This window comes from Podarcis vaucheri (assembly GCF_965113315.1).
Source record: "Podarcis vaucheri genome assembly, chromosome: 16".
Lineage (NCBI taxonomy): Eukaryota > Metazoa > Chordata > Lepidosauria > Squamata > Lacertidae > Podarcis > Podarcis vaucheri.
In genome coordinates, this window is record NC_138754.1 from 9,025,501 (window position 1) to 9,050,759 (window position 25,259).

Consider the following 25,259-nt stretch of genomic DNA (forward strand, 5'->3'; position numbering starts at 1 on the left):
CACACCTGATCGAAGTAAATATATCTTAAGTGATGGGATTGGGCTTGTCTGCCTGTTTTCATTTGACACACCTCCTTTTTCTCCACTGCCAATCCCCTCTCCCCAAATCTTCCCCACACCTGGTCCTTACAGCCTCCGTCAGGAACAGTGGATGAATGTTCGCGTTGGTGACATCATAAAGTTGGAGAACAACCAGTTTGTGGCGGTGAGTCCTAGACCAGCCCCACTTAAGCTGAGTGAGACCCACAAGTACCTGCAAGTCTGGGAATGAAGGAAAGGTCTGGTGAGCCATGTTGGGGAAGGGAGAGTAGAGCACCAGCCTTTCGTGCAGAAGGTCCCAGGTTCAGTCCCTGGCCTCTCCAGGTAGGTGTGGGAACTCTCCCTGCCTGGAGAGGTGCTGCCAGTCCGTGTAGACAATACTGAGCTGGATGGACTGACTTGCACTAAGGCAAGGTAAAGGTAAAGGGACCCCTGACCATTAGGTCCAGTCGTGACCGACTCTGGGGTTGCGGCGCTCATCTCGCTTTATTGGCCGAGGGAGCCGGCGTACAGCTTCCGGGTCGTGTGGCCAGCATGACTAAGCCACTTCTGGCGAACCAGAGCAGTGCACGGAAACGCCGTTTACCTTCCTGCTGGAATGGTACCTATTTATCTACTTGCACTTTGAGGTGCTTTCGAACTGCTAGGTTGGCAGGAGCAGGGACCAAGCAACGGGAGCTCACCCCGTCGCGGGGATTCGAACCGCCAACCTAATCGGCAAGTCCTAGGCTCTGTGGTTTAACCCACAGTGCCACCCGCGTCCCTTATAAGGCTCTTGCTTATATTCCTATTGCTTATGTTCCTATTAAATCACACCTTTGCACGGAACCATGAGGACTGGAACCTTAGTTTATTTTCAGGGAAAGGACTATATAGCTCAGCGGGAGAGCACCTGCTTAGGGTACTGAAGGTTCAGTCCCCAGTGGCATCTCTGAGCAGGGCTGGAAACTGTTCCCTGCCTGAAACCCTAGAGAGCGGCTACCAGTCAGTGTAGACAATACTGAACTAAATGGACCAATGGTCTGACTCAGTATAAGGCAGCTTTCTGTGTTCCTAAATTATAACGTTAGCCTATGTGGTCCCTATACAGTGGTGCCTCAGGTTAAATACGCTTCAGGTTACATACGCTTCAGGTTACAGACTCTGCTAACCCAGAAATAGTACCTCGGGTTAAGAACTTTGCTTCAGGATGAGAACAGAAATCGTGCTCCAGCAGCGTGGCGGCAGCAGGAGGCCCCAGTAGCTAAAGTGGTGCTTCAGGTTAAGAACAGTTTCAGGTTAAGAACGGACCTCCGGAACGAATTAAGTACTTAACCCGAGGTACCACTCTACTGAGAGATTAGGACAGTGGTTCTCAAACTTTTTCCTCTGGGCCACACTTTCATAGTAAGAATTTGCTCGTGCCACACCACTTTTTAATCAATGAGAAATACATTGTGAAGCAAAGAGCAAAACAAACAACTACTAGCAGTGGTTGATTTGTAACGTGGAACACAACAACTTTATACTATGATCGTAGCACGTCCCGAAAGTATAAAACTACACAGCCACCTAAGAACATGACTCATTCCCAAAATATAATTCTAAATGATCCTCTTACATACGTACTTTAAGCATGTATACAAACTCAATGAGAGGTGTGAGCTTGCTTTTGCCAGGTAATCTCACATATATTAGGTCTAATTTGAGACAAACAAACACTCATTTCCTCATCCACACAAAGAAACCTTTCTCTTTTCTGATCTTCCCATGGCTGGGGCAACCGAGGCAGATGGGCGGAGTATAAATAACAAAATTGTTATTTGTCAGAGTTGACAGCAACTGTTCACAGCAGCTGTAGAATAGCCAATGCTCTCGTTTTGAAAATACATTTATCCATAGTCTGCAAAAAAGAGAAATTATTTTTATACTATTAGAAGGCTCAATTGCCTTCTAAATCTGGCCTGTGGACGGTCTGGGAATCAGCGTGTTTTTACATGAGTAGAATGTGTGTTTTTATTTAAAATGCATCTCCGGCTTATTTGTGGAGCATTCTTTTTTTTAAAAGATATTTATTAAGGATTTTAAACATTCAGTTCACCAAACATATATAAAACCATCACCCAAATGCAATAAACAAAGAAAAACAGAAAAAAGCAAAAAGAGTAACATATAATAGATAACATACAACAAAATCAAATATCCAATAACCATATTTTCTTAACCTTTTGGACTTCCTCACATCTCCCATTCCTGCGTTCCCGATTATAAAATTATAAACAGCAATTTATCACCTTATTTCAACTCCTATTTTGTAATTTTCAAATGTTATGTCTCCGACTTTAAATATTTTTATCAAATACTTAAATACTTAATTTAGACATAATGTTATTCCAAAATTTATCTTTTTCTCAAATCTTGCTTATTCTCATATTTCTTTCAACTAAAATGCTGGTGCCATGTTGTTTTCAGTCCTGCATCCTTCTTAACACTCATACAATTTACAATGTTTTTGTAAATAGTCCTTAAATTTTTTCCAGTCCTCTTCCACTGCCTCTTCTCCCAGGTCTCGGATTCTGCCAGTCATTTCTGCCAGTTCCATGTACTCTATCAGTTGCGCCTGCCATTCTTCCACAGTGGGCAAATCTTGGGTCTTCCAATATTTTGCAATGAGTATTCTTGCTGCTGTTGTTGCATACATAAAGAAAGTTCGATCCTTCTTTAGCACCCTCTGACCAACAATACCCAAAAGGAAGGCCTCTGGTTTCTTAGAGAAGGTATACTTAAATACCTTTTTCAATTCATTATATATCATTTCCCAGAAAGCCTTAACCCTAGGGCAGGTCCACCAGAGGTGAAAGAATGTTCCTTCAGTTTCCTTACATTTCCAACATTTGTTATCAGGCAAGTGATATATTTTTGTGATATAAGCTTGACTGGGGTCATGTACCACCTATATATCATTTTCATAACATTTTCTTTCAGGGCATTACATGCCGTGAACTTCACACCGGTGGTCCATAACCTTTCCCAGTCAGCAAATATAATATTGTACCCAATGTCCTGTGCCCATTTTATCATAGCTGATTTAACCTTTTCATCTTGTGTATTCCATTTTAACAGCAAGTTATACATTTTTGAAAGTACCTTAGTCTTGGGTTCTAACAGTTCTGTTTCTAGTTTCGATTTTTCCACCTGGAATCCTATCTTTTTATCCAAGTTGAAAACCTCCTTAATCTGAGCATAGTGTAACCAATCTCGCACTTTGTCCTTTAATTTCTCCAAACTCTGCAATCTATTTGTGGAGCATTCATTCATATATTTTTTTCAAAATATAGTCCGGCCCCCCTACAATGTCTGAGGGACAGTGGACTGGCCCCCTGCTGAAAAAGTTTGCTGACCCCTGTACTATACTATATTATACTATACTATACTATACTATACTATACTATACTATACTATACTATACTATACTATACTATACTGTACTGTACTGTACTGTACTATACTATACTATACAGTGCCATGGATAGCTCAGTCAGTGGAACATGAGACTCTTAGGTGAAATCTACACATATATAAAAAAATGCTGTGAAAATGCTTTTTAAAAAAAAACGTTTTGAAAAATACATTGAATTTGGCATAGCTCACCGTCGCTGTCTAGTGTCACTTTGGAAAATTGCACTTGACAACATACTTAAATGCATTTGACATCTTCCCCCCACCCTCTTGCCAATACCAGTGTGGTGTGCTATGCTCTTTGAGAACCACTGGACTAGTAATACAGTGGTACCTCGGGTTAAGTACTTAATTCATTCCGGAGGTCCGTTCTTAACCTGAAACTGTTCTTAACCTGAAGCACCACTTTAGCTAATGGGGCCTGCCGCTGCCACAATGCCACCTCCGCATGATTTCTGTTCTCATCCTGAAGCAAAGTTCTTAACCCGAGGTACTATTTCTGGGTTAGCGGAGTCTGCAACCTGAAGTGTATGTAACCTGAAGCGTATGTAACCCGAGGTACCACTGTATAAAGGATGCAATCCGCATGTTTGTGTGAATTCAGGCACAGCCTCTTTGGCTGGTATTTGCTGTTTCAGCCTCTTTCCTCCCTTCTCCCCCCAGGCTGACTTGCTCCTCCTGTCCAGCAGCGAACCTCACGGACTTTGCTACATCGAAACGGCAGAGCTGGACGGGTGAGTGCTGACCCCCTTTTCCATGCTTTCCCCTCAGCAGTTGGGGCAGTTGAGGGGGCTGCCGTCATGCGACTCAGAAAGCGAGCCTTGCGCTATTGGGTTTACGCATTGAAGCAGGTGTCTGCTCATTTGGATGGGGGTCTCCGTCGGGCTGGGACCACTAGCACGGTATAATGGTTAAGGTGCCAGACTAGGACCTGGAAGAGACCAGGGTTCAAATTCCCGCTGAGCCCCGAAGGTCGCTTGGGCCAGTCGCAGCCTCTCAGCCTAACCCTACCTCACAGGGTTGTCGCGAGGATAAAATTGGGAGGGGGGGGGAAAACCATGTATACCATGGAGAGATTGGTTGGCTATCTGTCCTGGATGCTTTAGTTATTTTATATTTTATATTGTTTTATATTTTATTTGAATGAATTTTATTATTTCGGTCACAGACCAGTTCCAGCCCTCATACAATATCAATATCAATACCTAATCTTCCTTGCTATACTATACTGTATTGTTTAATTAGTGTTTTTATGGAGCAGTCAAGTAATTTCATTGTCCCCGAGAGGAGGCAATGACAATAAAGATGATATTATTATTATTATTATTATTATTATTATTATTATTATTATTATTATTATCATGCTTTTGCCTCCAGGGAGACCAACATGAAGGTCCGTCAAGCCATCCCAGTGACGTCGGAGCTGAGTGACACCAGCAAGCTTGCGCACTTTGATGGTGAGTGGGGGGGGCATAGTTTTGGATGGGACACAGAGCATGCAGGTTTTCCTAACTGGCCCTTGGGACACCCCCTCCCTCCTTGAGTGTGTTTTCCGCTGCCTGGGCCGAGAGTCCTTCGTCTCTTGGGGCTGAGAAACGCTCCCCCCCCTTTGGTTTGCCTGGTGCCACCAGTGCTTTCCAGATTGCAAAGGGACAGGTCCCTGCCCCAGGTAGCTTACATTATAAAATGCTGAGGGAACGGGAGGAGGGCAAGGGGTGCATCCTCAATAAAACTCCAACCAGATACAGTGGTGCCTCGCAAGACGAAATTAATTCGTTCCGCAAGTTTTTTCTTCTTGCGAGTTTTTCGTCTTGCGAAGCACGGTTTCCCATAGGAATGCATTGAAAATCAATCAATGCGATCCTATGGAGACCGTCCGGGGACAGAGGGGAAGGACAGGTCTGTCCCCAGACCTGTTTTAAAGCCAGGGAAGGGGCACCAGGGAGAATCGCTTCTCCCTGTTGCCGCCCCTTGGTTCAAAAGGGGTCCGGGGACAAAGGGGAAGGCGCGCGCGCGCCTTCCCCTCTGTCCCCGGAGATTGCGGGGCTGGCAATGGGAAGAAGCGATCTTCTCCCCGCCGCCCCTTCCTTCAAAAGAGGTCCGGGGTGCGGGGGCAAGCTTCGTTTTGCGAAGCAAGCCCATAGGGAAATTCGTCTTGCGAAGCAACTCGAAAACGAAAAAACCTTTCGTCTTGCGAGTTTTTCGTCTCGCGAGGCGTTCGTCTTGCGGGGCACCACTGTAAGTCTCTGCCCCAAGGATCTGAACTTTGGTTGAATTGGAAAAGGGACTGACGGCAACGTGATGATAACAACAACAACAACAAAATGCATTAATTAATTAATTAATTGATACCCCTCCCATCTGCCTGGGTTTCCCCAGCCACTCTGGGTGGCTCCCAACAGAATATTAAAATCACGATAAAACTTCAAACATTAAAAGCGTCCCTAAACAGAGCTGCCTTCAGATGTCTTCTAAAAGTCAGATAGTTGTTTATTTCCTTGACATCTGATGGGGGGGGCGTTCACAGGGTGGGTGCCACTACTGAGAAGGCCCTCTGCTTGGTTCCCTGTAACCTCACTTCTCGCAGTCAGGAAACTGCCAGAAGGCCCTCGGAGCTGGGCCTCAGTGTCTGGGGTGAACGATGATGGTGGAGACACTCCTTCAGGTATACTGGGCCGAGGCCGTTTAGGTAGCCCATGAATAGCTGAGCTTCATCTTCCTCATAGTCTCTCACTGGCTCTGGCGCCACCTGCTGTCGGGCTCCCTGCCTGCCACCCAGTGGGCACCTCCAGCTTCTGCTCGCTGCACCCAGCAAAATTTCCTAGCTTGGAGGAAATGCAAGGTACTTCCGGCTGGGGGATTTGTTCTGAATTGATGCCTTTTGACTTCAGGGGAGGTGATCTGCGAGCCGCCCAACAATAAGCTGGACAAGTTCAGCGGGACGCTCTACTGGAAGGACAGCAAGCACTCCTTGAGCAACCAGAATATGCTGCTTCGTGGATGCGTCCTCCGCAATACGGAGTGGTGTTTCGGCCTTGTCATCTTCGCAGGTGCGTGAGCTTATTTCCAGCTTATTTCAGTTTTCCTTATAGCGGTTGATACCCTGCTCTTCATCCAAGGAGCCTCATCCAAAGCACCTTGCCTTCCCACCCCCAAAACCAGCCTGCCCCTCGGTGCACAATAGGGAAAGACCCGACATGCTGTGATGGCCTGGGACTCGGGCTCAGACTCGGAACCAGGGGAGTCTCAGTCTGCACAGGCATCCTTTGCCTCAGGCATCATCTGAACCAAGTCTGGGGCCTGATCCTGAAGAGCCCCAGTCATAGAATCATAGAATCATAGAGTTGGAAGAGACCACAAGGGCCATCGAGTCCAACCCCCTGCCAAGCAGGAAACACCATCAGAGCACTCCTGACATATGGTTGTCAAGCCTCTGCTTAAAGACCTCCAAAGTAGGAGACTCCACCACACTCCTTGGCAGCAAATTCCACTGTCAAACAGCTCTTGCTGTCAGGAAGTTCTTCCTAATGTTTAGGTGGAATCTTCTTTCTTGTAGTTTGGATCCATTGCTCCGTGTCCGCTTCTCTGGAGCAGCAGAAAACAACCTTTCTCCCTCCTCTATGTGACATCCTTTTATATATTTGAACATGGCTATCATATCACCCCTTAACCTCCTCTTCTCCAGGCTAAACATGCCCAGCTCCCTTAGCCGTTCCTCATAAGGCATCGTTTCCAGGCCTTTGACCATTTTGGTTGCCCTCCTCTGGACACGTTCCAGTTTGTCAGTGTCCTTCTTGAACTGTGGTCCCAGAACTGGACACAGTACTCCAGGTGAGGTCTGACCAGAGCAGAATACAGTGGCACTATTACTTCCCTTGATCTAGATGCTATACTCCAGTCTGCACAGTCTCCCCTGTAACAAGCACCAACTGGGCCGAGTCAGGGGCCTGATCCTGCCCTGGCTCCAGATGCGGGGATGACCTCGTTGCCTTCAGCTGGGCCGTCACTTACAGCAGCTCTGCTACCGGTTGGGTCAGGGGAGGCTGAGGCGGCCCCTGGGTCTAGTAACCCACCGACGTCTCCCAAGCTGCAGAGACTAAGGTCTGAGAGAAGGAGGGACCTGAGTACTCGCAGGAGGAGTGCTCGCCTTCGGGCGAAACAGGGAGCTGAGTCGCCGGGGGATCAGGACTAGACGTTACCCCGACAAAGATAAAAGGCTGTCGGATTCTGCCCCAGGTTGCGGGAGCAACATTGCTGTATGCTAGATCCTGCCTGAGATCCTGTACCTGTCCTTGCCTGGTTTCCTGCCTTGGCCCTGTCGGACTGACTCCCAGGGGAACCTTCGGATTCTGGTCCAGTCCTGGACCGCGTTTCACGGGTTACCCCCGGACCCAGCACACGCGCAAGGAGAAAGGGAGAGGGGTTATTGTCCCTCCCTTGCCTGATCTCTCATGGCCTCCTGAAGCTCCGACAGGATAGGTTGAAAAGAGGAAGAATTGGAATGGCAGATGAAGGTCATGGACTACATGGAACTGGCAGAGATGACTGGCAGAATCCATGACCAGGGAGAAGAGTCAGCGGAGGAAGACTGGAAGAAGTTTAAAGATTACCTGCGGAAGCACTGTAAAATTAAGGAATGTTGAGATGACGTTTGATTGAAAATAAGTGGTACTGGTAAAGAGATGCCTAAGAAAATGTAAATAGGGATTGATAATTGGAAATGGATATTTATAATAATAGGTTAATATATGGAGTAAGGATAAATGTTAGAGGGTAAGGATTTGCTGAATTTAATATTTGAACTGGAATACAAAATGGGAGGTGTGAGGAGGTCAAGAAACTAGTGAAGAAAATATAAGATTTGAAAATATTAATCTATTTTTAGTTTTGAACTTTGGCTTTTCTCTTTGTTCTTATTCTTTATTCTTTATTCTTTCTTTTTTCTTCTATCAACTGTTTTTCCACTGTGTATCTTTTATTTGTTTTGTTTTTGTAGTTTAAATGTTGGAATTTGTTTTTATTGTTAATAAATATCATTTAAAAAAAAAGAAAAGAAAAGAGGAAGAGTTGTTTCACAAGGTCACAACAATGGGGGAAAGTCAATGCTTCCCAACCTTGACTTATTTGTTACATTTCATTTCATGGAACCATAAAATTGGAGAGTTGAAAAGGAGCCACAAGGGTCATCTAGGCCAGGCAGGTCCAACTGGTCGATCACGATCTACTGGTCGATCGCGGGATGTTCCTGGTGGATCCTAAGCGATTGTTAGCTCCCCCGCCCCCCCCCCAAGGAAAGGATAGGGGGAAAATATGCTCAACAACCATGGTCTCTCCCCCTAAAAAAGATAGTTGGATGTGCCTGATCTAGGCCAATGCAGAAAATCTACAAGGACGTGGGGCCTGGCTCAGGAGGAGATGAGCAGCCAGCGCAAATGTTTTAAATGCTGGAGTCACATTACAGTGGTACCTCAGGTTACAAACACCTTGGGGATACAAACATTCCAGGTTACAGGCTCCGCTAGCCCGGAAGTAGTACCTCGGATTAAGAACTTTACCTCAGGATGGGAATAGAAATCGCATGGCGATGGCAGCGGGAGGCCCCATTAGCTAAAGCGCGCCTCAGGTTAAGAACAGTTCCGGGTTAAAAACGGACCTCTGGAATTAATTAAGTTCTTAACCCGAGGTACCACTGTAAATTACCTCACGTTCCTCCTATATGTTTATTTCTCTGGCTCCTACAGGCCCAGACACCAAACTGATGCAGAACAGCGGCCGCACGAAATTCAAGAGAACGAGCATTGACCGCTTGATGAACACTTTGGTGCTTTGGGTACGTAAAGCTCCCTGCTTCCTCCCTCCCTTCCTAGAATTTTAGAGTTGGATGAGACCCTCTGAGGATTATCTAGACCAGGGGTCAGCAAGGTTTACTGGCCGTGGGCCGGATCTCTCCCACGGAGATCATCCGTGAGCCAGACTGGTGCAGCGTGACGCCGGAAATTGCGTCTGCACATATCCGCAGCGCTGGAAATTGCTTCTGCGCATGCCCAGACACCAGAAATCACACCTGTGCAGAAGCGATTTTCAGCGTCTGGACATGCGCAGACGCAATTTCCAGTATCCGGCCATTGCAGACGCAATTTCCGGCGCCGCTTGGTGAGTTGCGCTGATTTAGGGCAGTGCGTGGGGGACTCACTGAGTGGGCGGCTCAGTTTGGGGGCAGCTCGTGGGTTGGTAAAACGGTCTTTGTGGGCTGCATCCGGCCCATGGGCCACACGTTGCCGATCCCTATCAACCCCCTGTGATGCAGGAATTCTGTCCCTGGGTGGGCTCGAACCACCAACCTTCTGGTTAACGGTTTTTAAGCAAGGAGTCCCCCCTCCTGTTCCACCTGAGCATAGAAGATCCCGCCCTCTCTTTGCGTGTTTTATTTGTCCGCTTTTAATACTCCGTGCACCTTCCCCCGGCAGATCTTCGGCTTTCTCGTGTGCATGGGCGTCATCCTGGCCATTGGCAACTCCATCTGGGAGTACGAGGTGGGCGCCTGCTTCCAGATCTACCTGCCCTGGGACGAGGCGGTCGACAGTGCCTTTTTCTCTGGCTTCCTCTCCTTCTGGTCCTACATCATCATCCTGAACACGGTCGTCCCCATCTCCCTCTACGTCAGGTATTTTGGGGCGCTCTCGTCCCCCTCCCACCGTTTTTGTCGCCCTTAATAATTCCTAGCAATTATGGGATATGGCTTTCAATATTCTCAGTAGCTTAGTTCTCGAATAAAAGGGTAGCATTATATTAACAGGGTACAGGCCTGACGTACGGTTGCCTTGATTTGTTAAAAAGGGCCTGTGGTTAATCTTAACCATGGTTAGTCTACCATGGTTAGTCTTAGCCATGGTTGATCTTAACCATGATTAGGGAAAACAAGCCAGCTTCATAAACTAGGGTTTGGAAGTAGCTTGCTTCTGCTGCGTGTAGCTTCAACTGATGGTAATCTGCCTGGTTTTGGATGTCACGACAAACTGCAAGACGTCTAAAACGAAAGCGAAATCTCCCATTCTCCTCCTTGCAGAAAGAAAGGGTCAGTGAGACTGATACTTCTGCAGCTTCGTGCAGGCACAGCCCCTACGTAATACAGGTCAACAGTCCTTGCGTGAACCCCTGTAAGACATGGCCAGCATTTATTACACCCCTATTACAGATGGAGAAGGTTGAGGTCGAGTGACTTGCCTACTGCTTCACCTCCAACGAGTTCTCAGCTGAGATTGCAACTGCGGCTTTTGCTTATTAGCTGCTGTCCTGAATCCTTGATCTCATCCCAGAGTCTTTAGGCAGGCAGTGTCCAGACCCCTGAGCTCCCTCGAAACCAACCTATAACTTCAGGAGGAGACGGGATTGAGAGTTGGGTTCCTCCTGGTGGTGCAGCGATGAAACTGCTTGCAGCTTTGCGAAGCTAAGCAGGGTCCGGTATGGTTTCAAGTTGGATGGGGGACCGTGTGTTGAGATTCCTGCATTGCAGGGGGTTGGACTAGATGACCCTTGGGTCCCCTTCCAGCTTTGATTCTGAAAGAGGTGAGCAGGCAGAATTTTAGGAAGCGGGCATCTGATGCTATTATCAGGAATGATCTGACCAGTTTTATCTCTCCCACCTTCTCCTAACGATGCCTCTGTCATCCACGTTTAGTATGTCCTGATGGCTGCACTGCTACATTCCTATTTTTTGGTTTCATTTTATTTTCTCCCTGCCTTTCTGCCTGCAACTCTGCTATCTGTGTCTGTTCTTTTTTTTTGGTTGGTTTAATTTCTCTTTTTCTTTTGAATCCTTCAGCACGAATTTCTCTTTCTCTCTCACACCCTTAGCCCCCAGGTAAGAGCATGCGCCGCCACCCGAAATCCTCTTCCAGCTTTGCTTGGGTCCTTGCAGCTTACGGTGAGGTAGGGGGTGAGTGGGACGTCCCGTTCCATAGCATTCTGTGAGCTGCATAAGGGATGTAGCTTAGTGGTTACAGCATGCAGAGGGTTCCAGGTTCAAATCCTGGCATCTCCCAGGTACAGATGAGAGCATCTCCTGCCGTAAAACGTGGAGAGACAGGTCAGTGTTGACAGTGCTGACCTGGATAGATAAATATAGATAGATATAAGGTAGCTTAGTTCAGTTGCACAAGCAATTATTTTTAAGGGAAGGCCATAGTTCAGTAATAGAGCAACTGCTTTGCTTGCCAAAGGATCCGGGTTCAATCCCAGTGACATCTCCAGCTTGCACAGCTGACACACAGGGAAGCAGCTTCCCTGCCCATCAGCTGAGCTGGTCAAGAAGACCTCCGCTGCCCCTCTGGCTCGCACAAGCCTGGAGAGCAGTGGGGTTTGCTCATGTGTTAAGTAGTGAGGCCTCCAGCTCGCGAGAAGACCATTGGACTCTGTGGAGGGTCTGCTCACAAGCCAGGGCATGCGGGTGGCGCTGTGGTCCAAACCACTGAGCCTCTTGGGCTTGCCGATCAGAAGGTCGGCGGTTCGAATCCCTGCAACGGAGTAAGCTCCCATTGCTCAGTCTCTGCTCCTGCCAACCTAGCAGCTCGAAAGCACGCTAGTGCAAGTAGATAAATAGGTATGGCTGCGGCAGGAAGGTAAACGACGTTTCTGTATGCTCTGGTTTCCGTCACGGTGTTCTGTTGCACCAGAAGCAGTTTAGTCATGCTGGCCACATGATCTGGTAAGCTGTCTGTGGACAAACGCCGGCTCTCTTGGCCTGAAGCAAGATGAACGCCGCAATCCCACCTTTGACTGGACTTTACCAGCAGGGGGTCCCTTACCTTTATCTTCCTTGCAATCCAGTTGTAGTCTCCAGGGTGTTCCCCGTTTCCATGTTCCTCATACTGCAAGTGTGCACAGTTGCATGCAAAAATGTCACTTGTAAATGGGGAGTAGGGACGCGGGTGGCGCTGTGGGTTAAACCACAGAGCCTAGGGATTGCCAATCAGAAGGTCGGCGGTTCGAATCCCCGTGATGGGGTGAGCTCCCGTTGCTCAGTCCCTGCTCCTGCCAACCTAGCAGTTCGAAAGCATGTCAAAGTGCAAGTAGATAAATAGGTACCGCTCCGGCGGGAAGGTAAACGGCGTTTCCGTGCGCTGCTCTGGTTTGCCAGAAGCGGCTTTGTCATGCTGGCCACATGACCCGGAAGCTGTACGCCGGCTCCCTCGGCCAATAAAGCGAGATGAGTGCTGCAACCCCAGAGTCGGCCACGACTGGACCTCATAGTCAGGGGTCCCTTTACCTTTTTAATGGTCAGAGCTGTTCAATGGTGCCCTGGAAGGTGATTGGCTCTTCCTTGCTGGAAGTATTTAAACAGAGGCTGGACAATCGTTTGTCAGGGGTGCGTAGTTGCAGATTGGACCTAATGGTCAGGGGTCCATTTACCTTTTTTAATGGGGAGTGGCCTGTACTAAGTTAGATGGACCAAATGACCTGACTCAATATGAGGCAACTTTCTGTATTTCTATAAGGTATAGTCTGCTATCTTTCCACCCCTTCCCCAAACCCTGGTAGGGGATAGCGTTTCAGGCCTGTGACTGGCCGATTCCGAGATCTTCCTCTCATTTCTCGGGGCTTCTCTTTGTTTCTTCGTTCATTCTTCAGACTTCTATCTTGTGGGCTCAGAGCAGCTTTTACACCCGCCTGTCTGTAAATCTGTCGTTTTGGGGAGCCTCCAGGCAGGCCGGGGGGCATTTGCTGGATCTCTCCAGGCCCTGGGCCCAATCCAGAGGCAAGGAACCCTTTCCAACTCGAGGGCCTTTCTGGGCATGTTTTTGAGGGCCATGTGCCAGTGGTAATCTGGGCCAGAGGCAGAAAGAGAGAGCGGGGGAATGAATTTTACCTTGGTGCAGTAGGCTGGTTTCTATCCCTGCGCTAACCTCTTCCTCCTCCCGTGTCTGCGCAGCGTGGAGGTAATTCGCCTTGGGCACAGCTACTTCATCAACTGGGATAAGAAGATGTATTGCGTGAAGAGGTGCACGCCGGCTGAGGCCCGGACCACGACCCTCAACGAGGAGCTGGGGCAGGTGGAGTACATCTTCTCTGACAAGACGGGCACCCTCACCCAGAACATCATGGTCTTCAGCAAGTGCTCAGTGAACGGGCGCAGCTACGGTAAGCCAGGTGGCCCAAAATGCAGACAAAGCCGGGTTCGAAACCAGTTTTGCTGTCATTATGACTAGGGTTTTTTTAAAAAAAATATTAGTTGCTGATATTGGTTCTTCTTCTCTTTCAAATTATTAGTTGCTGTTATTGGTTCTTCTTCAAATTACAGTGGTACCTCGGGTTACATACGCTTCAGGTTACATACACTTCAGGTTACAGACTCCGCTAACCCAGAAATAGTGCTTCAGGTTAAGAACTTTGCTTCAGGATGAGAACAGAAATCGTGCTCTGGTGGCACAGCGGCAACAGGAGGCCCCATTAGCTAAAGTGGTGCTTCAGGTTAAGAACAGTTTCAGGTTAAGAATGGACCTCCGGAATAAATTAAGTACTTAACCCGAGGTACCACTGTAGTAGTAGTAGTTGTTGTTGTTATTATTATTATTATTATTACTATTATTATTACTATTATTACTATTATTATTGGTTGTTCTTCTCTTTCAAATTATTAGTTGCTGTTATTGGTGGTTCCTCTTCTCCTCCTCCTCCTCCTCCTTCTTCTTCTTCTTCTTCTTCTTCTTCTTCTTCTTCTTCTTCACTACAGTAGGACCTTGGTTCTTGAACTTAATCCTTTCCGGGAGTCTGTTCGACTCCCGAAACCATTCAAAAACCAAGCTGCGTCTTTTGATTGGCTGCAGGAGCTTCCTGCGCTCAAACGGAATCCGCGTCGGACATTCAGCTTCCGAAAAATGTTCACAAACCAGAACACTTACTTCCGGGTTTGTGGCATTTGGGAGCCAATTTATTCGGGAGTCCAGCTGTTTGAGTACCAAAGTGCCACTGTACTGTTCAACTGACTGGCTGCACCAGGAGAGGGGAGCCAGTGGGTCTCAAACCCCAGTGAGTTAAGGACTTCCACTGCATGTGAAGACAGATTCCAGCAGACTGAACGGACAAGACCAATAATGGGCCCGATGGTCAAGAAAGCAGTTTCTGCACATGCTGTAGAAGGAAGTGAGGGGCAGGTGGGGCTCGTCCTAAACGGCCTCAGTCCAGGACACCTGAAGGAGCGTCTCCACCCCCATCATTTAGCCCGGACACTGAGGTCCAGTGCCGAGGGCCTTCTGGCGGTTCCCTCCCTGCGAGAAGTGAGGTTACAAGGAGCCAGGCAGAGGGCCTTCTCAGTAGTGGCGCCTGCCCTGTGGAACGCCCTCCCACCAGATGTCAATACAACTACCGTATTTTTCGCTCCATAAGACGCACTTTTCCCCTCCTAAAAAGTAAGGGGAAATGTGTGTGCATCTTATGGAGCGAATGCAGGCTGTGCAGCTATCGCTGAAGCCAGAACAGCGATGGTGTTCTACTATGGTAGTACCCTACTATGGTGTGTCAATATCTCCTTTCTTTTTCGCCCTCCTGGGTCGTAACCCTCGCTCTTTATTTTTCTCTGTTTCGCAGGTGATGTCCTGGATGTTCTGGGTTACAAGGCTGAGCTTGGAGAGGTAGGAGCTGTGGGAGAATCTCGGCGACGAGATGGATGGCAGAAAGGAGCAGGGAAAGGGGTTTTTATTAAGGGGAGTGGGGGGTGGGGTGGGGCGGGGAGGGGGAAGGAAAGTGGTGGCAGAAACACCCACCCACAGAGCTGCCACCTGTTATCGGGAATAATAACAGTGATAATGGTCACCTAATTAATTTATATACTCCCATTAGGATGCATGGCATTCCACAGCGCGTAAAAGGACAAAGTCCCTGCCCCGATGAGCTTACAATCTATTAAAAAAAAGAGATTAATCTTAAACTCCCCAATGTCCCGTCTGGAGGATGAAAATCCATCGTTCAAAAGGAGGGGCTTTTGTGTTCCGAGCGGAATATTTGTCCTGGAAGCACGAAGGTGTTCCCATTGACTTAAAAACGTGGACCAAATAAAACCTTTGCTGTAGATCCCCCCCACCCCTTTTTATATGCCCTCCATTAGCCCTCGTCAAAATCGGCATTATTATTATTTTATACTAATTTTTATTTATTTATTTAATTTTTAAGATATTTATACCCCGCCCTCCCCAGCCAAGACTGGGCTCAGGGTGGCTAACACCAAATATAAAAACAGTTGATTGAAATACAGCTTAAAAAAACAAGATTAAAATGCAACATTAAAACATTAAAATGCAGCCTCATTTCAGTGGAAACGCAATCAAAACCTTTTTTGGGGATAAAAAAACGTCAAGTTTTTGTTAGTTTTATTAGTTTTCAATTACAACAATCCAATAATAGCCTCAAAAAAATAGGCAATTGTTATCTTGGGTGATATGGCTGGCTGCTGGAGGCTGCTGTATTTGGGCGAATGGGGGCTGTGCCCCACCAGCTTCACTCGGCTCTCCGCCAGCTCCTCACCTGCCTACCTTCTTTCTTACATCCGGTCCAGGAGGCTTATCTGCCTCCCAGCATCTTCCCCCTCCTTCCTCTCAGTTTTGATCATGTCAGAACTCAGCAGGGATCAGGAGCAGGAGAATGGGGACGAAACTGCATTCGTTGGCTCCACCTGCCATTGCCTCTGGCGCCCCCTACTGCCGAGCTCCCGGCCTCCCACCCTACCAGTCCCTACGCTCACCTGGCCACCACTGTTCGTAATCCTTTCTTCTCCTCCTCCTCCCGGCCTCCCCCAGAAGACGGAACCAGTGGACTTCTCTTTCAATCCCCTGGCGGACCCCAAGTTCACCTTCTGGGACGCGGCGCTGCTGGAAGCGGTCAAGATCGGTGACCCTCATGTACACGAGTTCTTCCGCCTCCTCTCCCTCTGCCACACGGTCATGTCTGAGGAGAAGAGCCCAGGTTGGGATCGGGGTCTTTTAAAAAATCAGGGGGAAGAGGAGGAGGTGTTGGTCTTGCTACAGGGAGAGTCTTCTGAAGTTTACAGCATGTTACTCCTTGAAGGAGAACTACCGTATTTTTCGCTGCATAAGACACACTTTTTCCCTCCTAAAAAGAACAGTGGTACCTCGGGTTAAGTACTTAATTTGTTAGCGGAGTCTGTAACTTGAAGCGTATGTAACCTGAAGCGTATGTAACCTGAGGTACCACTGTAAGGGGAAATGGAGCCAAATTGCCCAGGGGCGAAAAGCAGATTGTGCTTCTTTTTTTTTAGAAAGAGGGAAGGGGGTGTTGAACCAAACTGCTGAGCAGCTGATCGGCAAGCGATTGGGAGGGAGATAAGGGACGCTAGCGAGAAAGGAGGCTGCCTGGGAGGGGGGAGGTAAAGACAGCGAACTTGCAAGGAGAGGAGACAAGAATACTAAAACAAGCAATGAGGAAATAAATTAGAAGAAAAGGAGGAGCAAAAAACTGCTCCAGCTAAGGAAAAGACGCTAAGGCTAACAAGAGGGAAGGGGGTGTTGAAACGAAGCTGCTGATCAGCTGATTGGCAAGCGATCAGGAGGGAGATAAGGGATGCGCCAAAACCACCCTTAACTAAAACATGCAGTGAAGCGGTTTAAGAAGCATAACAATTAAATTGGTTAATCATAGACTTGTAGAGGTGGAAGGGGCACGAGGGTTGTCTAGCCCAGCGCGGGGCTTTAACCCAACAACTGAGCTATTCCAGCGAGTAAAAAGCAGTTAAAACAACAACATGAACTTCAGGGGCGAAGGAGATGTGACTTCAGGAGCCCGCAGAATGCCAATGCTGATGGCGGTCTCGTACAGTAATACCTTGGGTTACAGACGCTTCAGGTTGCGCGTTTTCGGGTTACGGATGCGCCGAAACCCGGAAGGACAGGAATGGGTTACTTCTGGGTTTGGGTGTATGCGCAGAAGCACTAAATCGCGCTTTGCGCATGTGCAGAAGCACCAAATTGCAACCCGTGTGTGCGCAGCGGGTTGCGAATGTGCCTCCCGCACGGATCACGTTCACAACCTAAGCGCCCACTGTATTTCAGGAGGAAATGCAGACGTTTTGCAGCGCCAGTTTCAGATTCCCCTCTCTCTCTTTTTCTTCTCCCTCTTTACCCAAACAGGGGAGTTGTTTTACAAAGCCCAGTCCCCAGACGAGGGCGCCCTGGTGACCGCCTCCCGCAACTTTGGCTTCGTTTTCCGCGGACGCACCCCCAAGACCATCGTGATCCAGGAGCTGGGGCGGCCCGTCACCTACCAGCTTCTCGCCATCTTGGACTTCAACAACGTCCGCAAGCGCATGTCAGTCATTGGTGAGAACGGGGGAGGCGCCGGTGGAGATGGGGATGGGATGACAGGGGAGCGGCTACCAAACCCTGGGCTAGTGCAGGGGTCATCAAGGCTTACCGGACATGGGCTGGATCACTCCTGCGAAGATCCTCCGTGATCCGGGCAAGCGCAGCGCAACGCTGGAAATCGCTCCTGCACATGTCCATGGCACCAGAAGTTGCTTCTGTGCAGGCCCAGACGCCAGAAATTGCATCTGCGCATGTCCATGGCGCCAGAAATTGCTTCTGTGCAGGCCCAGATGCCAGAAATTGCGTCTGCGCATGTCCATGGCGCCATAAATTGCTTCTGTGCAGGCCCAGACACCAGAAATTGAGTCTGTGCATGTCCATGGCGCCAGAAATTGCTTCTGCGCAGGCCCAGACGCCAGAAATTGAGTCTGCGCATGTCCATGGCGCCAGAAATTGCTTCTGCGCAGGCCCAGACGCCAGAAATTGCGTCTGCGCATGTCCATGGCGCCAGAAATTGCTTCTGCGCAGGCCCAGACGCCAGAAATTGAGTTTGCACATGTCCGCGGCGCCAGAAATTGCTTCTGCGCAGGCCCAGACGCCAGAAATTGAGTCTGCGCATGTCCACGGCACCAGAAATTGCTTCTGCGCAGGCCCAGATGCCAGAAATTGTGTCTGCGCATGTTCGCAGCACCAGAAATAGCTTCTGCGCATGCCCAGACGCTGGAAATTGCGTCTGCGCATGTCTGCAATGCCAGAAATTGCTTCTGCACATGCCCAGGTGCCAAAAATTGCACCTGTGCAGAAGCGATTTTCAGCGTCTGGGCATGCGCAGAAGCGATTTCTGGAGCCGCGGAAGAGAGTCCCTGCGCCGATTTAGCACAGTGCGTGGGGACTCGCCGAGTGGGCGGCTCAGTTGGGGGGCGGCTCATGGGCCAGTTAAGCGACCCTCACAGGGCGCTTCCGGCCCATGGGCCTTCGGTTGCCGACCTCTGGGCTGGTGCCTCTCCATCTTCTCTCAGCCTATCCTACCTCACATGGCTGGCGTGAGTATAAATCTTGGCAGGAGGCATGGGTTAACTTTATCACCCGCCCTTCTCCAGAAAGTCCGGGTTACCACAATTTGAAATTCAGGATTAAAAACAGTCTGTAGCCACAGAGAGAGGGTAGACTCACTGGATAGCTCCACAGGTTAGAGCATGGTGCTGATAACGCCAAGGTTGCAGGTTTGATCCCCGTATGGGACATACTGCATATTCCTGCACTGCAGGGGGTCGGACTAGATTATCCTTAGGGTCCCTTTCAGCTCTTTGATTCTGTGACTCAATTCAGGTCTCTATCTTCAGCCAATCAGACTCATTTGCTCTCCCCCCCCCCCCCGCTGCAGCTTGCCATACCTTACAGGGTGGTTGTGAGGATAAAATACAGCAGGAGGAAGAAACTGCATATATTTCTTTTCTTTTCAGAAATTTATTTATTTGGTTTTTTCGGATTGAAATTTTACAGTCACACATACAACATAATAACTAGATTCCAAGGAATCTCTTAGACTTCCACCCTCCCCTTTGTGGGTCTTATTATTAATCATTTCCACCTGCATCTTTTATGATATTCCAAATCCTTTACCTCTTCCAGTATGTCCAGAATTCAACCTTAAGCTACAAGTGTTACTCCAATCCTCCTAACGATTTTAACTGTTTACAACGTTAAGATAAGTTGTAAAATTTCCCCCATTCCTTATTAAAATTTTGGTCTTCTTGATTTCTGACACTTCCGGTTATTTTAGCCATTTCATCATAGTCCATTAACATCTTCTCTGGTAGGGATTTTATCTTCTTTCCATCTCTAGGCCAGTAACATCCATGCAGCCGTGGTCGCATACACAAATAATCTTTTCTGCTCCTTTGGGATTTCAGCACCTAGAATTCCTAAAAGGAAAGTTCCAGGTTTTTGAGAAAAGATTATTTTAAACATTTTTTAACCTGAAACTACTTACCATATTTTTTGCTCTATAACTCACTTTTTCCCTCCTAATAAGTAAGGGGAAATGTGTGTGCGCCTTATGGAGCGAATGCAGGCTGCGCAGCTATCCCAGAAGCCAGAACAGCAAGAGGGATTGCTGCTTTCACTGCGCAGCAATCCCTCTTGCTAATCCCTCTTGCTGTTCTGTCTTATGAGATTCAGAATATTTTTATTCTTGTTTTCCTCCTCCAAAAACTAGGTGCTTCTTATGGTCTGGTGCGTCTTATAGAGCGAAAAATACGGTATATTCCATCCCGAGCTCATTGGAGGAAAAACGAGCTAAAGCAGCAATAAATAAATTTCAACCTGCTTGTGCTTAAAATCTGTGGGGTTTTTGTCTCCTCTCCCTTTGCCTCCCCTCCCTGCTCCCCATAAGTACGGAACCACGAGGGGCAGATCCGGCTGTACTGCAAAGGAGCAGACACCATTTTGCTGGAGAGGCTTCACCCAGGACACCAGGAGCTGTATAATGTCACCACTGACCATCTGAATGTAAGTAGTTTTGGGGGGAGAAAGGGGGGGTGAGTGGAAAGCAAGACTGCCGTTCTGTGGGGCTAGTGATGGTTGCCACTTTGGGCGACTTGAATAGAGGCGTTTTAGATGCCAAACTTTTTTCTTTTCTTTTTCTTTTTGGCCTGGGCATTTGGGTCTTAATTTGAAGGGGGATTGGGAATGTGTGTCTGTCCTCTGTTTTTTTGCTCCTGCTTTTAACGGGGTGGGGTGGGGTGTGAGCCATCCTCTTAACGTATTCTCTGCGGATCAGCATTTTTAGGTTCTTGTTCAAAGGCTGTTCTTACGTTTGGTTTCGTGTTGCTATTCTTGCATTCTAAACCCCTTTCGGATGCTTTCGTGTTAAAAAAAAAGCGACAATTAAATAGAATCGTACAGTGGTACCGCTGGTTGCGAATGGGGATCCGTTCCAGAGCCCCGATTACAACATGATTGCAACCCGCGCCTGCATGTGCGCAGGTCGCAATTCAGCGCTTCTACGCATGCGCGTGATGTCATTTTGAGCGCTTGCGCGAGTGGCAAAACCTGGAAGTAACCCTTTACGGTATTTCCGGGTCGCCGCAGGACGCAACCTGAAATGATTTAACCTGAAGTAAACGTAACAAGGATGTGGGTGGCGCTGTGGGTTAAACCACAGAGCCTAGGAATTGCCGATCAGAAGGTCGGCGGTTCGAATCCCCGCAACGGGGTGAGCTCCCATTGCTCAGTCCCTGCTCCTGCCAACCTAGCAGTTTGAAAGCACATCAAAGTGCAAGTAGATAAATAGGTACGGCTCCGGCAGGAAGGTAAACGGCGTTTCCGTGCGCTGCTCTGGTTCACCAGAAGCGTCTTAGTCATGCTGGCCACATGGCCTGGAAGCTGTATGCCGGCTCCCTCTGCTAATAAAGCGAGATGAGCACCACAACCCCATAGTCGGCCACGACTGGACCTAATGGTCAGGGGTCCCTTTACCTTAAACGTAACAAGAGGTATGGCTGTACTGAGTTGGGGGCAAACCACGGTGATCTGCAAAATGTGCTTCCGGCTTTTCCACCTCCTGCTTCTCTTCTCCTCTCCACCTCCAGGAATATGCCGGCGAGGGTCTGCGGACGTTGGTGCTGGCCTATCGCGACCTCGAAGAAAGCTACTACGCGGGTTGGGCTGAGCGCCTGAAGCGAGCCAGTTCCACCGGCGAGGGTCGCGAGGAGAGATTGGCCCAACTTTACGAGGAAGTAGAGAACGACATGATGGTTGGTGTTTTTCACCACTGTGTTGCACGTTCTTGTTCTTTATTTTCCCATATAGTTTTTTTATTAGTTTTCCGACATATCATTTTTAACAGTAATTAAGCATACTTTCATCTCTTACACCATTTTTTTGACTTCCATCCGTCACATCTGAAAATTTTCCAATCTATTCAGTAAATATACATTTCTTACTTCCACAGTTACGTTTAACTCATAACTAATATCTCTATTCTTTCTCTACTTTGCAATGCTTCTAACTTTTCTCCTTACAAAACTTCTTGTAGTCCTACTAGCGTAATTTGTTTACGCTGCTCATTCTTGTTCTTATTGCTTGAGCGGTAATTTTTAAATTATTATTTTTATGTTTATTTATTTACAATTTTTAAATATAAAATCTAGTTGTTCATATATTACATAAATTGCAACTGTAGGTGTATTGTGTTGGGCCAGGGCGTGTTAAAATCTAAACGCCGTTTGTTTTGGGAAAATAATGAATTTTTATTTTAAACAATTCAAAATGATACAAAAAAGACAAAAGGAAAAAAACATAAAGAAAATATAAATAAAATTACATACGTAGTCCCACCACCCACCCTTGACTCCCCTCCACCACTACTCGATATCTCTTCTCGATTATATTAAATCTTAACATTGCATTCCTTATCTTAACTTCCTTTTGTATCTCCAGTCAAACATCGCTCTTCTTATACACGCTACAGTCTTAGTCTATACATATCAGCGTTTTGTTTTGTGAACAGTGTTTATCTAGATATTCTTCAAAGCATTTCCATTGTAGTTTTAACTTTTGATTTGATTGTAACCTTATGGCTGCTGTTATTTTTGCCAATTGTATACAGTCGTACCTTGGTTTGGATTACAACCATTTTGGATTACAACCACATCAAACTCGGAAGTGTGTCCCCCTTTTTTTGGATTGCAACCCATTTATTTTTTTTTACAACCCATTTTTGGGGGGAGGCCCCATTGGCGAGAGCTTGCTTTGGTTTACAACCTGTTTTGATTTACAACCGGACCTCTGGAAAGGATTATGGTTGTAAACCAAGGTACCACTGTATTTTATTTTACATATCGACTCCTCTTTGGAGGGAATTTTTTCGCTAAAATCTAAAAGCCATTTTAGAGAAGCATTATCCCTATTGCATATCCAACAGTTAGATACCTTAGATAACCCTTTTTTAAACAAACAAACAAACAAAAAAGGGATTTTTTAAATTCGTGTTGGTTTTTCCATTGTATGCCGAAATAAACCTAGACAGCATCTTAAGACATCACCTTGCCAACAAAGGTCCGTATATTTAAAGCCATGCTTTTCCCAGTAGTGATGTATGGAAGTGAGAGCTGGACCATAAAGAAGGCTGATCGCCAAAGAATTGATGCTTTTGAATTATGGTGCTGGAGGAGACTCTTGAGAGTCCCATGGACTACAAGAAGATCAAACCTATCCATTCTGAAGGAAATCAGCCCTGAGTGCTCACTGGAAGGACGGATCCTGAAGCTGAGGCTCCAATACTTTGGACACCTCATGAGAAGAGAAGACTCCCTGGAAAAGACCCTGATGTTGGGAAAGATGGAGGGCGCAAGGAGAAGGGGACCACAGAGGACGAGATGGTGGGACAGTGTTTTTGAAGCTACCAGCATGAGTTTGACCAAACTGCGGGAGGCAGTGGAAGACAGGAGTGCCTGGCATGTTCTGGTCCAGGGGGTCACAAAGAGTCGGACACGACTAAACGACTAAACAACAACAATATGCCGAAATAACCCTTTGGGAGGCTTGACCCTGAAAACCCACCTACAAATAATTCATATCAGGGGGTAGCCTGATAGGAATAGCCCTCCGGATTCCCATCAGCCTCTGACAGTTTTGCCTAGTGGGCGGGGATGATGGGAGCCGGGAGTCCAGCAATATATCTGGAAGGAACCGCATCGACTGCTTTAAATAAATAAGTGCCCTTTTTTTTATCGGGAGCTTCCAAAGAAGCCCCTCGTTTTAAGCTCCTGATCTTTTCTTCACTGCTGCACGTGTTCCTGCCATTTGCGGGATGTCGCAAATGCCGACAGGTGGCTGTGGTTTGCGAGGAGCTGCCTCGCGGGCCAAATTTGGACCCGGGAGTCAGAGGTCTCCCATTTTGTGGCATCAGGTAACTTTTCCTTTTGTTCCTTTCTCCCTCCAGCTGCTGGGGGCCACCGCCATCGAAGATAAGCTGCAGCAGGGCGTCCCGGAGACCATTGCCCTCCTCACACTGGCGAACATCAAGATCTGGGTGTTGACGGGAGACAAGCAAGGTGAGGCGGCTGTTCCAAATGCCAGCGGAACGTGTCCCATTTTGCAGCCCGACCAAGAATGTCCTCCCAACTCTTTATTACGGCACAGCTTGCTGGGTCCAAGGGGCCTCCTAAATCCACTTTCACACTGTACATTCAAAGCCCTGTGATACTACCATAAACCGTCATGGCTTCCCCCCAAAGGATTCTGGGAGCTGCCATTTTGTGAAGGGTGCTGACGGTTGTTAGGAGACCCCCTGCCTTTTTCCCTCACAGAGCTGCAGTTCCAGAGTGGTTTAACCACCGGTCCCCCTTTCCAGGGGACTGTGGCTCTGCCGTTTGAGATAGGTTCTCAGGGCCCCGTTTTGAAAATTTTAACTCCTGGAGGGTTTGGGTTTTGATTCGGGCCTGACCCCTCTCTCTCCTCCCTCAGAGACGGCCGTGAACATTGGCTACTCCTGCAAGATGCTGACGGACGAGATGACGGAGGTCTTCATCATCACGGGGCACACGGTTTTGGAGGTGCGGCAGGAGTTGCGGTGAGTGGAGGCCCGCGGGCATGGCCCCCTTGGTGGTGGCCCCTCCATTAGGGGCTTTCTCTGCTTTTCCATTTCTCTGGCACCAAACATTGAATGCAAGCAGAAGTGCTGCTCTGTTGGCTAGTCAAGGTGCGTTTCCTGCTACTGGTGTTGTTCCAACAGTGGTGATCTCTTGGGGCCAGATTCGTGAAATGGACAGGTCTAAAGACAGCAGTGGGTGGAGCAAAAACCAAAAATGGTCAGGGGCAACCCCCCCTCTCTCCCCCTTTTCTTTCTTTCTTTCTTTCTTTCTTTCTTTCTTTCTTTCTTTCTTTCTTTCTTTCTCTCTCTCTCTCTCTCTCTCTCTCTCTCTTTCTCTCTCTTAGAATACTTCTGAAGGCAGCCCTCTTTAGGGAAGCTTTTAATGTTTACCAGACTACTGTACAGTGCTACCTCGGGTTAAGTTCTTAATTCGTTCCGGAGGTCCTTAATTAACCTGAAACTGTTCTTAACCTGAAGCACCACTTTAACTAATGGGGCCTCCTGCTGCTGCTGCGGCACCGGAGCACGATTTCTGTTCTCATCCTGAAGCAAAGTTCTTAACCTGAAGCACTATTTCTGGGTTAGCGGAATCTGTAACCTGAAGTGTATGTAACCTGAGGGACCACTGTATTTTAATGCTTTGTTGGAAGCCGCCCAGAGTGGCTGGAGAAACCCAGCCAGATGGGCGGGGTATAAATAATAAATTCTATTCTATTCTATTCTATTCTATTCTATTCTATTCTATTCTATTCTATTCTATTCTATTCTATTCTATTCTATTCTCTCTTTCTCTCTCTCTCATTTCCACACTTTTCTCTGCTACTCCTCGTCTCCTTTCCTTTTCTCCCTTCCTTCCTTCCTTCCTTCCTTCCTTC

General features: G+C 47.7%; 1 protein-coding gene across 2 annotated transcripts in view; it reads left to right on the forward strand.

Annotated features, from left to right (window-relative positions):
* Positions 1–25,259, forward strand: part of ATP8B2 (ATPase phospholipid transporting 8B2) — a 67,861-nt gene that overhangs the window by 26,442 nt on the left and 16,160 nt on the right. For both annotated transcript variants that reach the window (XM_082202069.1, XM_082202068.1), the window contains 14 exons: positions 133–205; positions 4,141–4,211; positions 4,855–4,934; positions 6,369–6,527; positions 9,219–9,307; positions 9,945–10,141; positions 13,406–13,614; positions 15,061–15,104; positions 16,266–16,431; positions 17,613–17,801; positions 20,182–20,297; positions 21,380–21,544; positions 23,734–23,845; positions 24,258–24,363. In XM_082202069.1, coding sequence (XP_082058195.1) covers positions 133–205; positions 4,141–4,211; positions 4,855–4,934; positions 6,369–6,527; positions 9,219–9,307; positions 9,945–10,141; positions 13,406–13,614; positions 15,061–15,104; positions 16,266–16,431; positions 17,613–17,801; positions 20,182–20,297; positions 21,380–21,544; positions 23,734–23,845; positions 24,258–24,363 — 1,776 coding nt within the window. The remainder of the gene's footprint in view (positions 1–132; positions 206–4,140; positions 4,212–4,854; positions 4,935–6,368; positions 6,528–9,218; positions 9,308–9,944; positions 10,142–13,405; positions 13,615–15,060; positions 15,105–16,265; positions 16,432–17,612; positions 17,802–20,181; positions 20,298–21,379; positions 21,545–23,733; positions 23,846–24,257; positions 24,364–25,259) is intronic.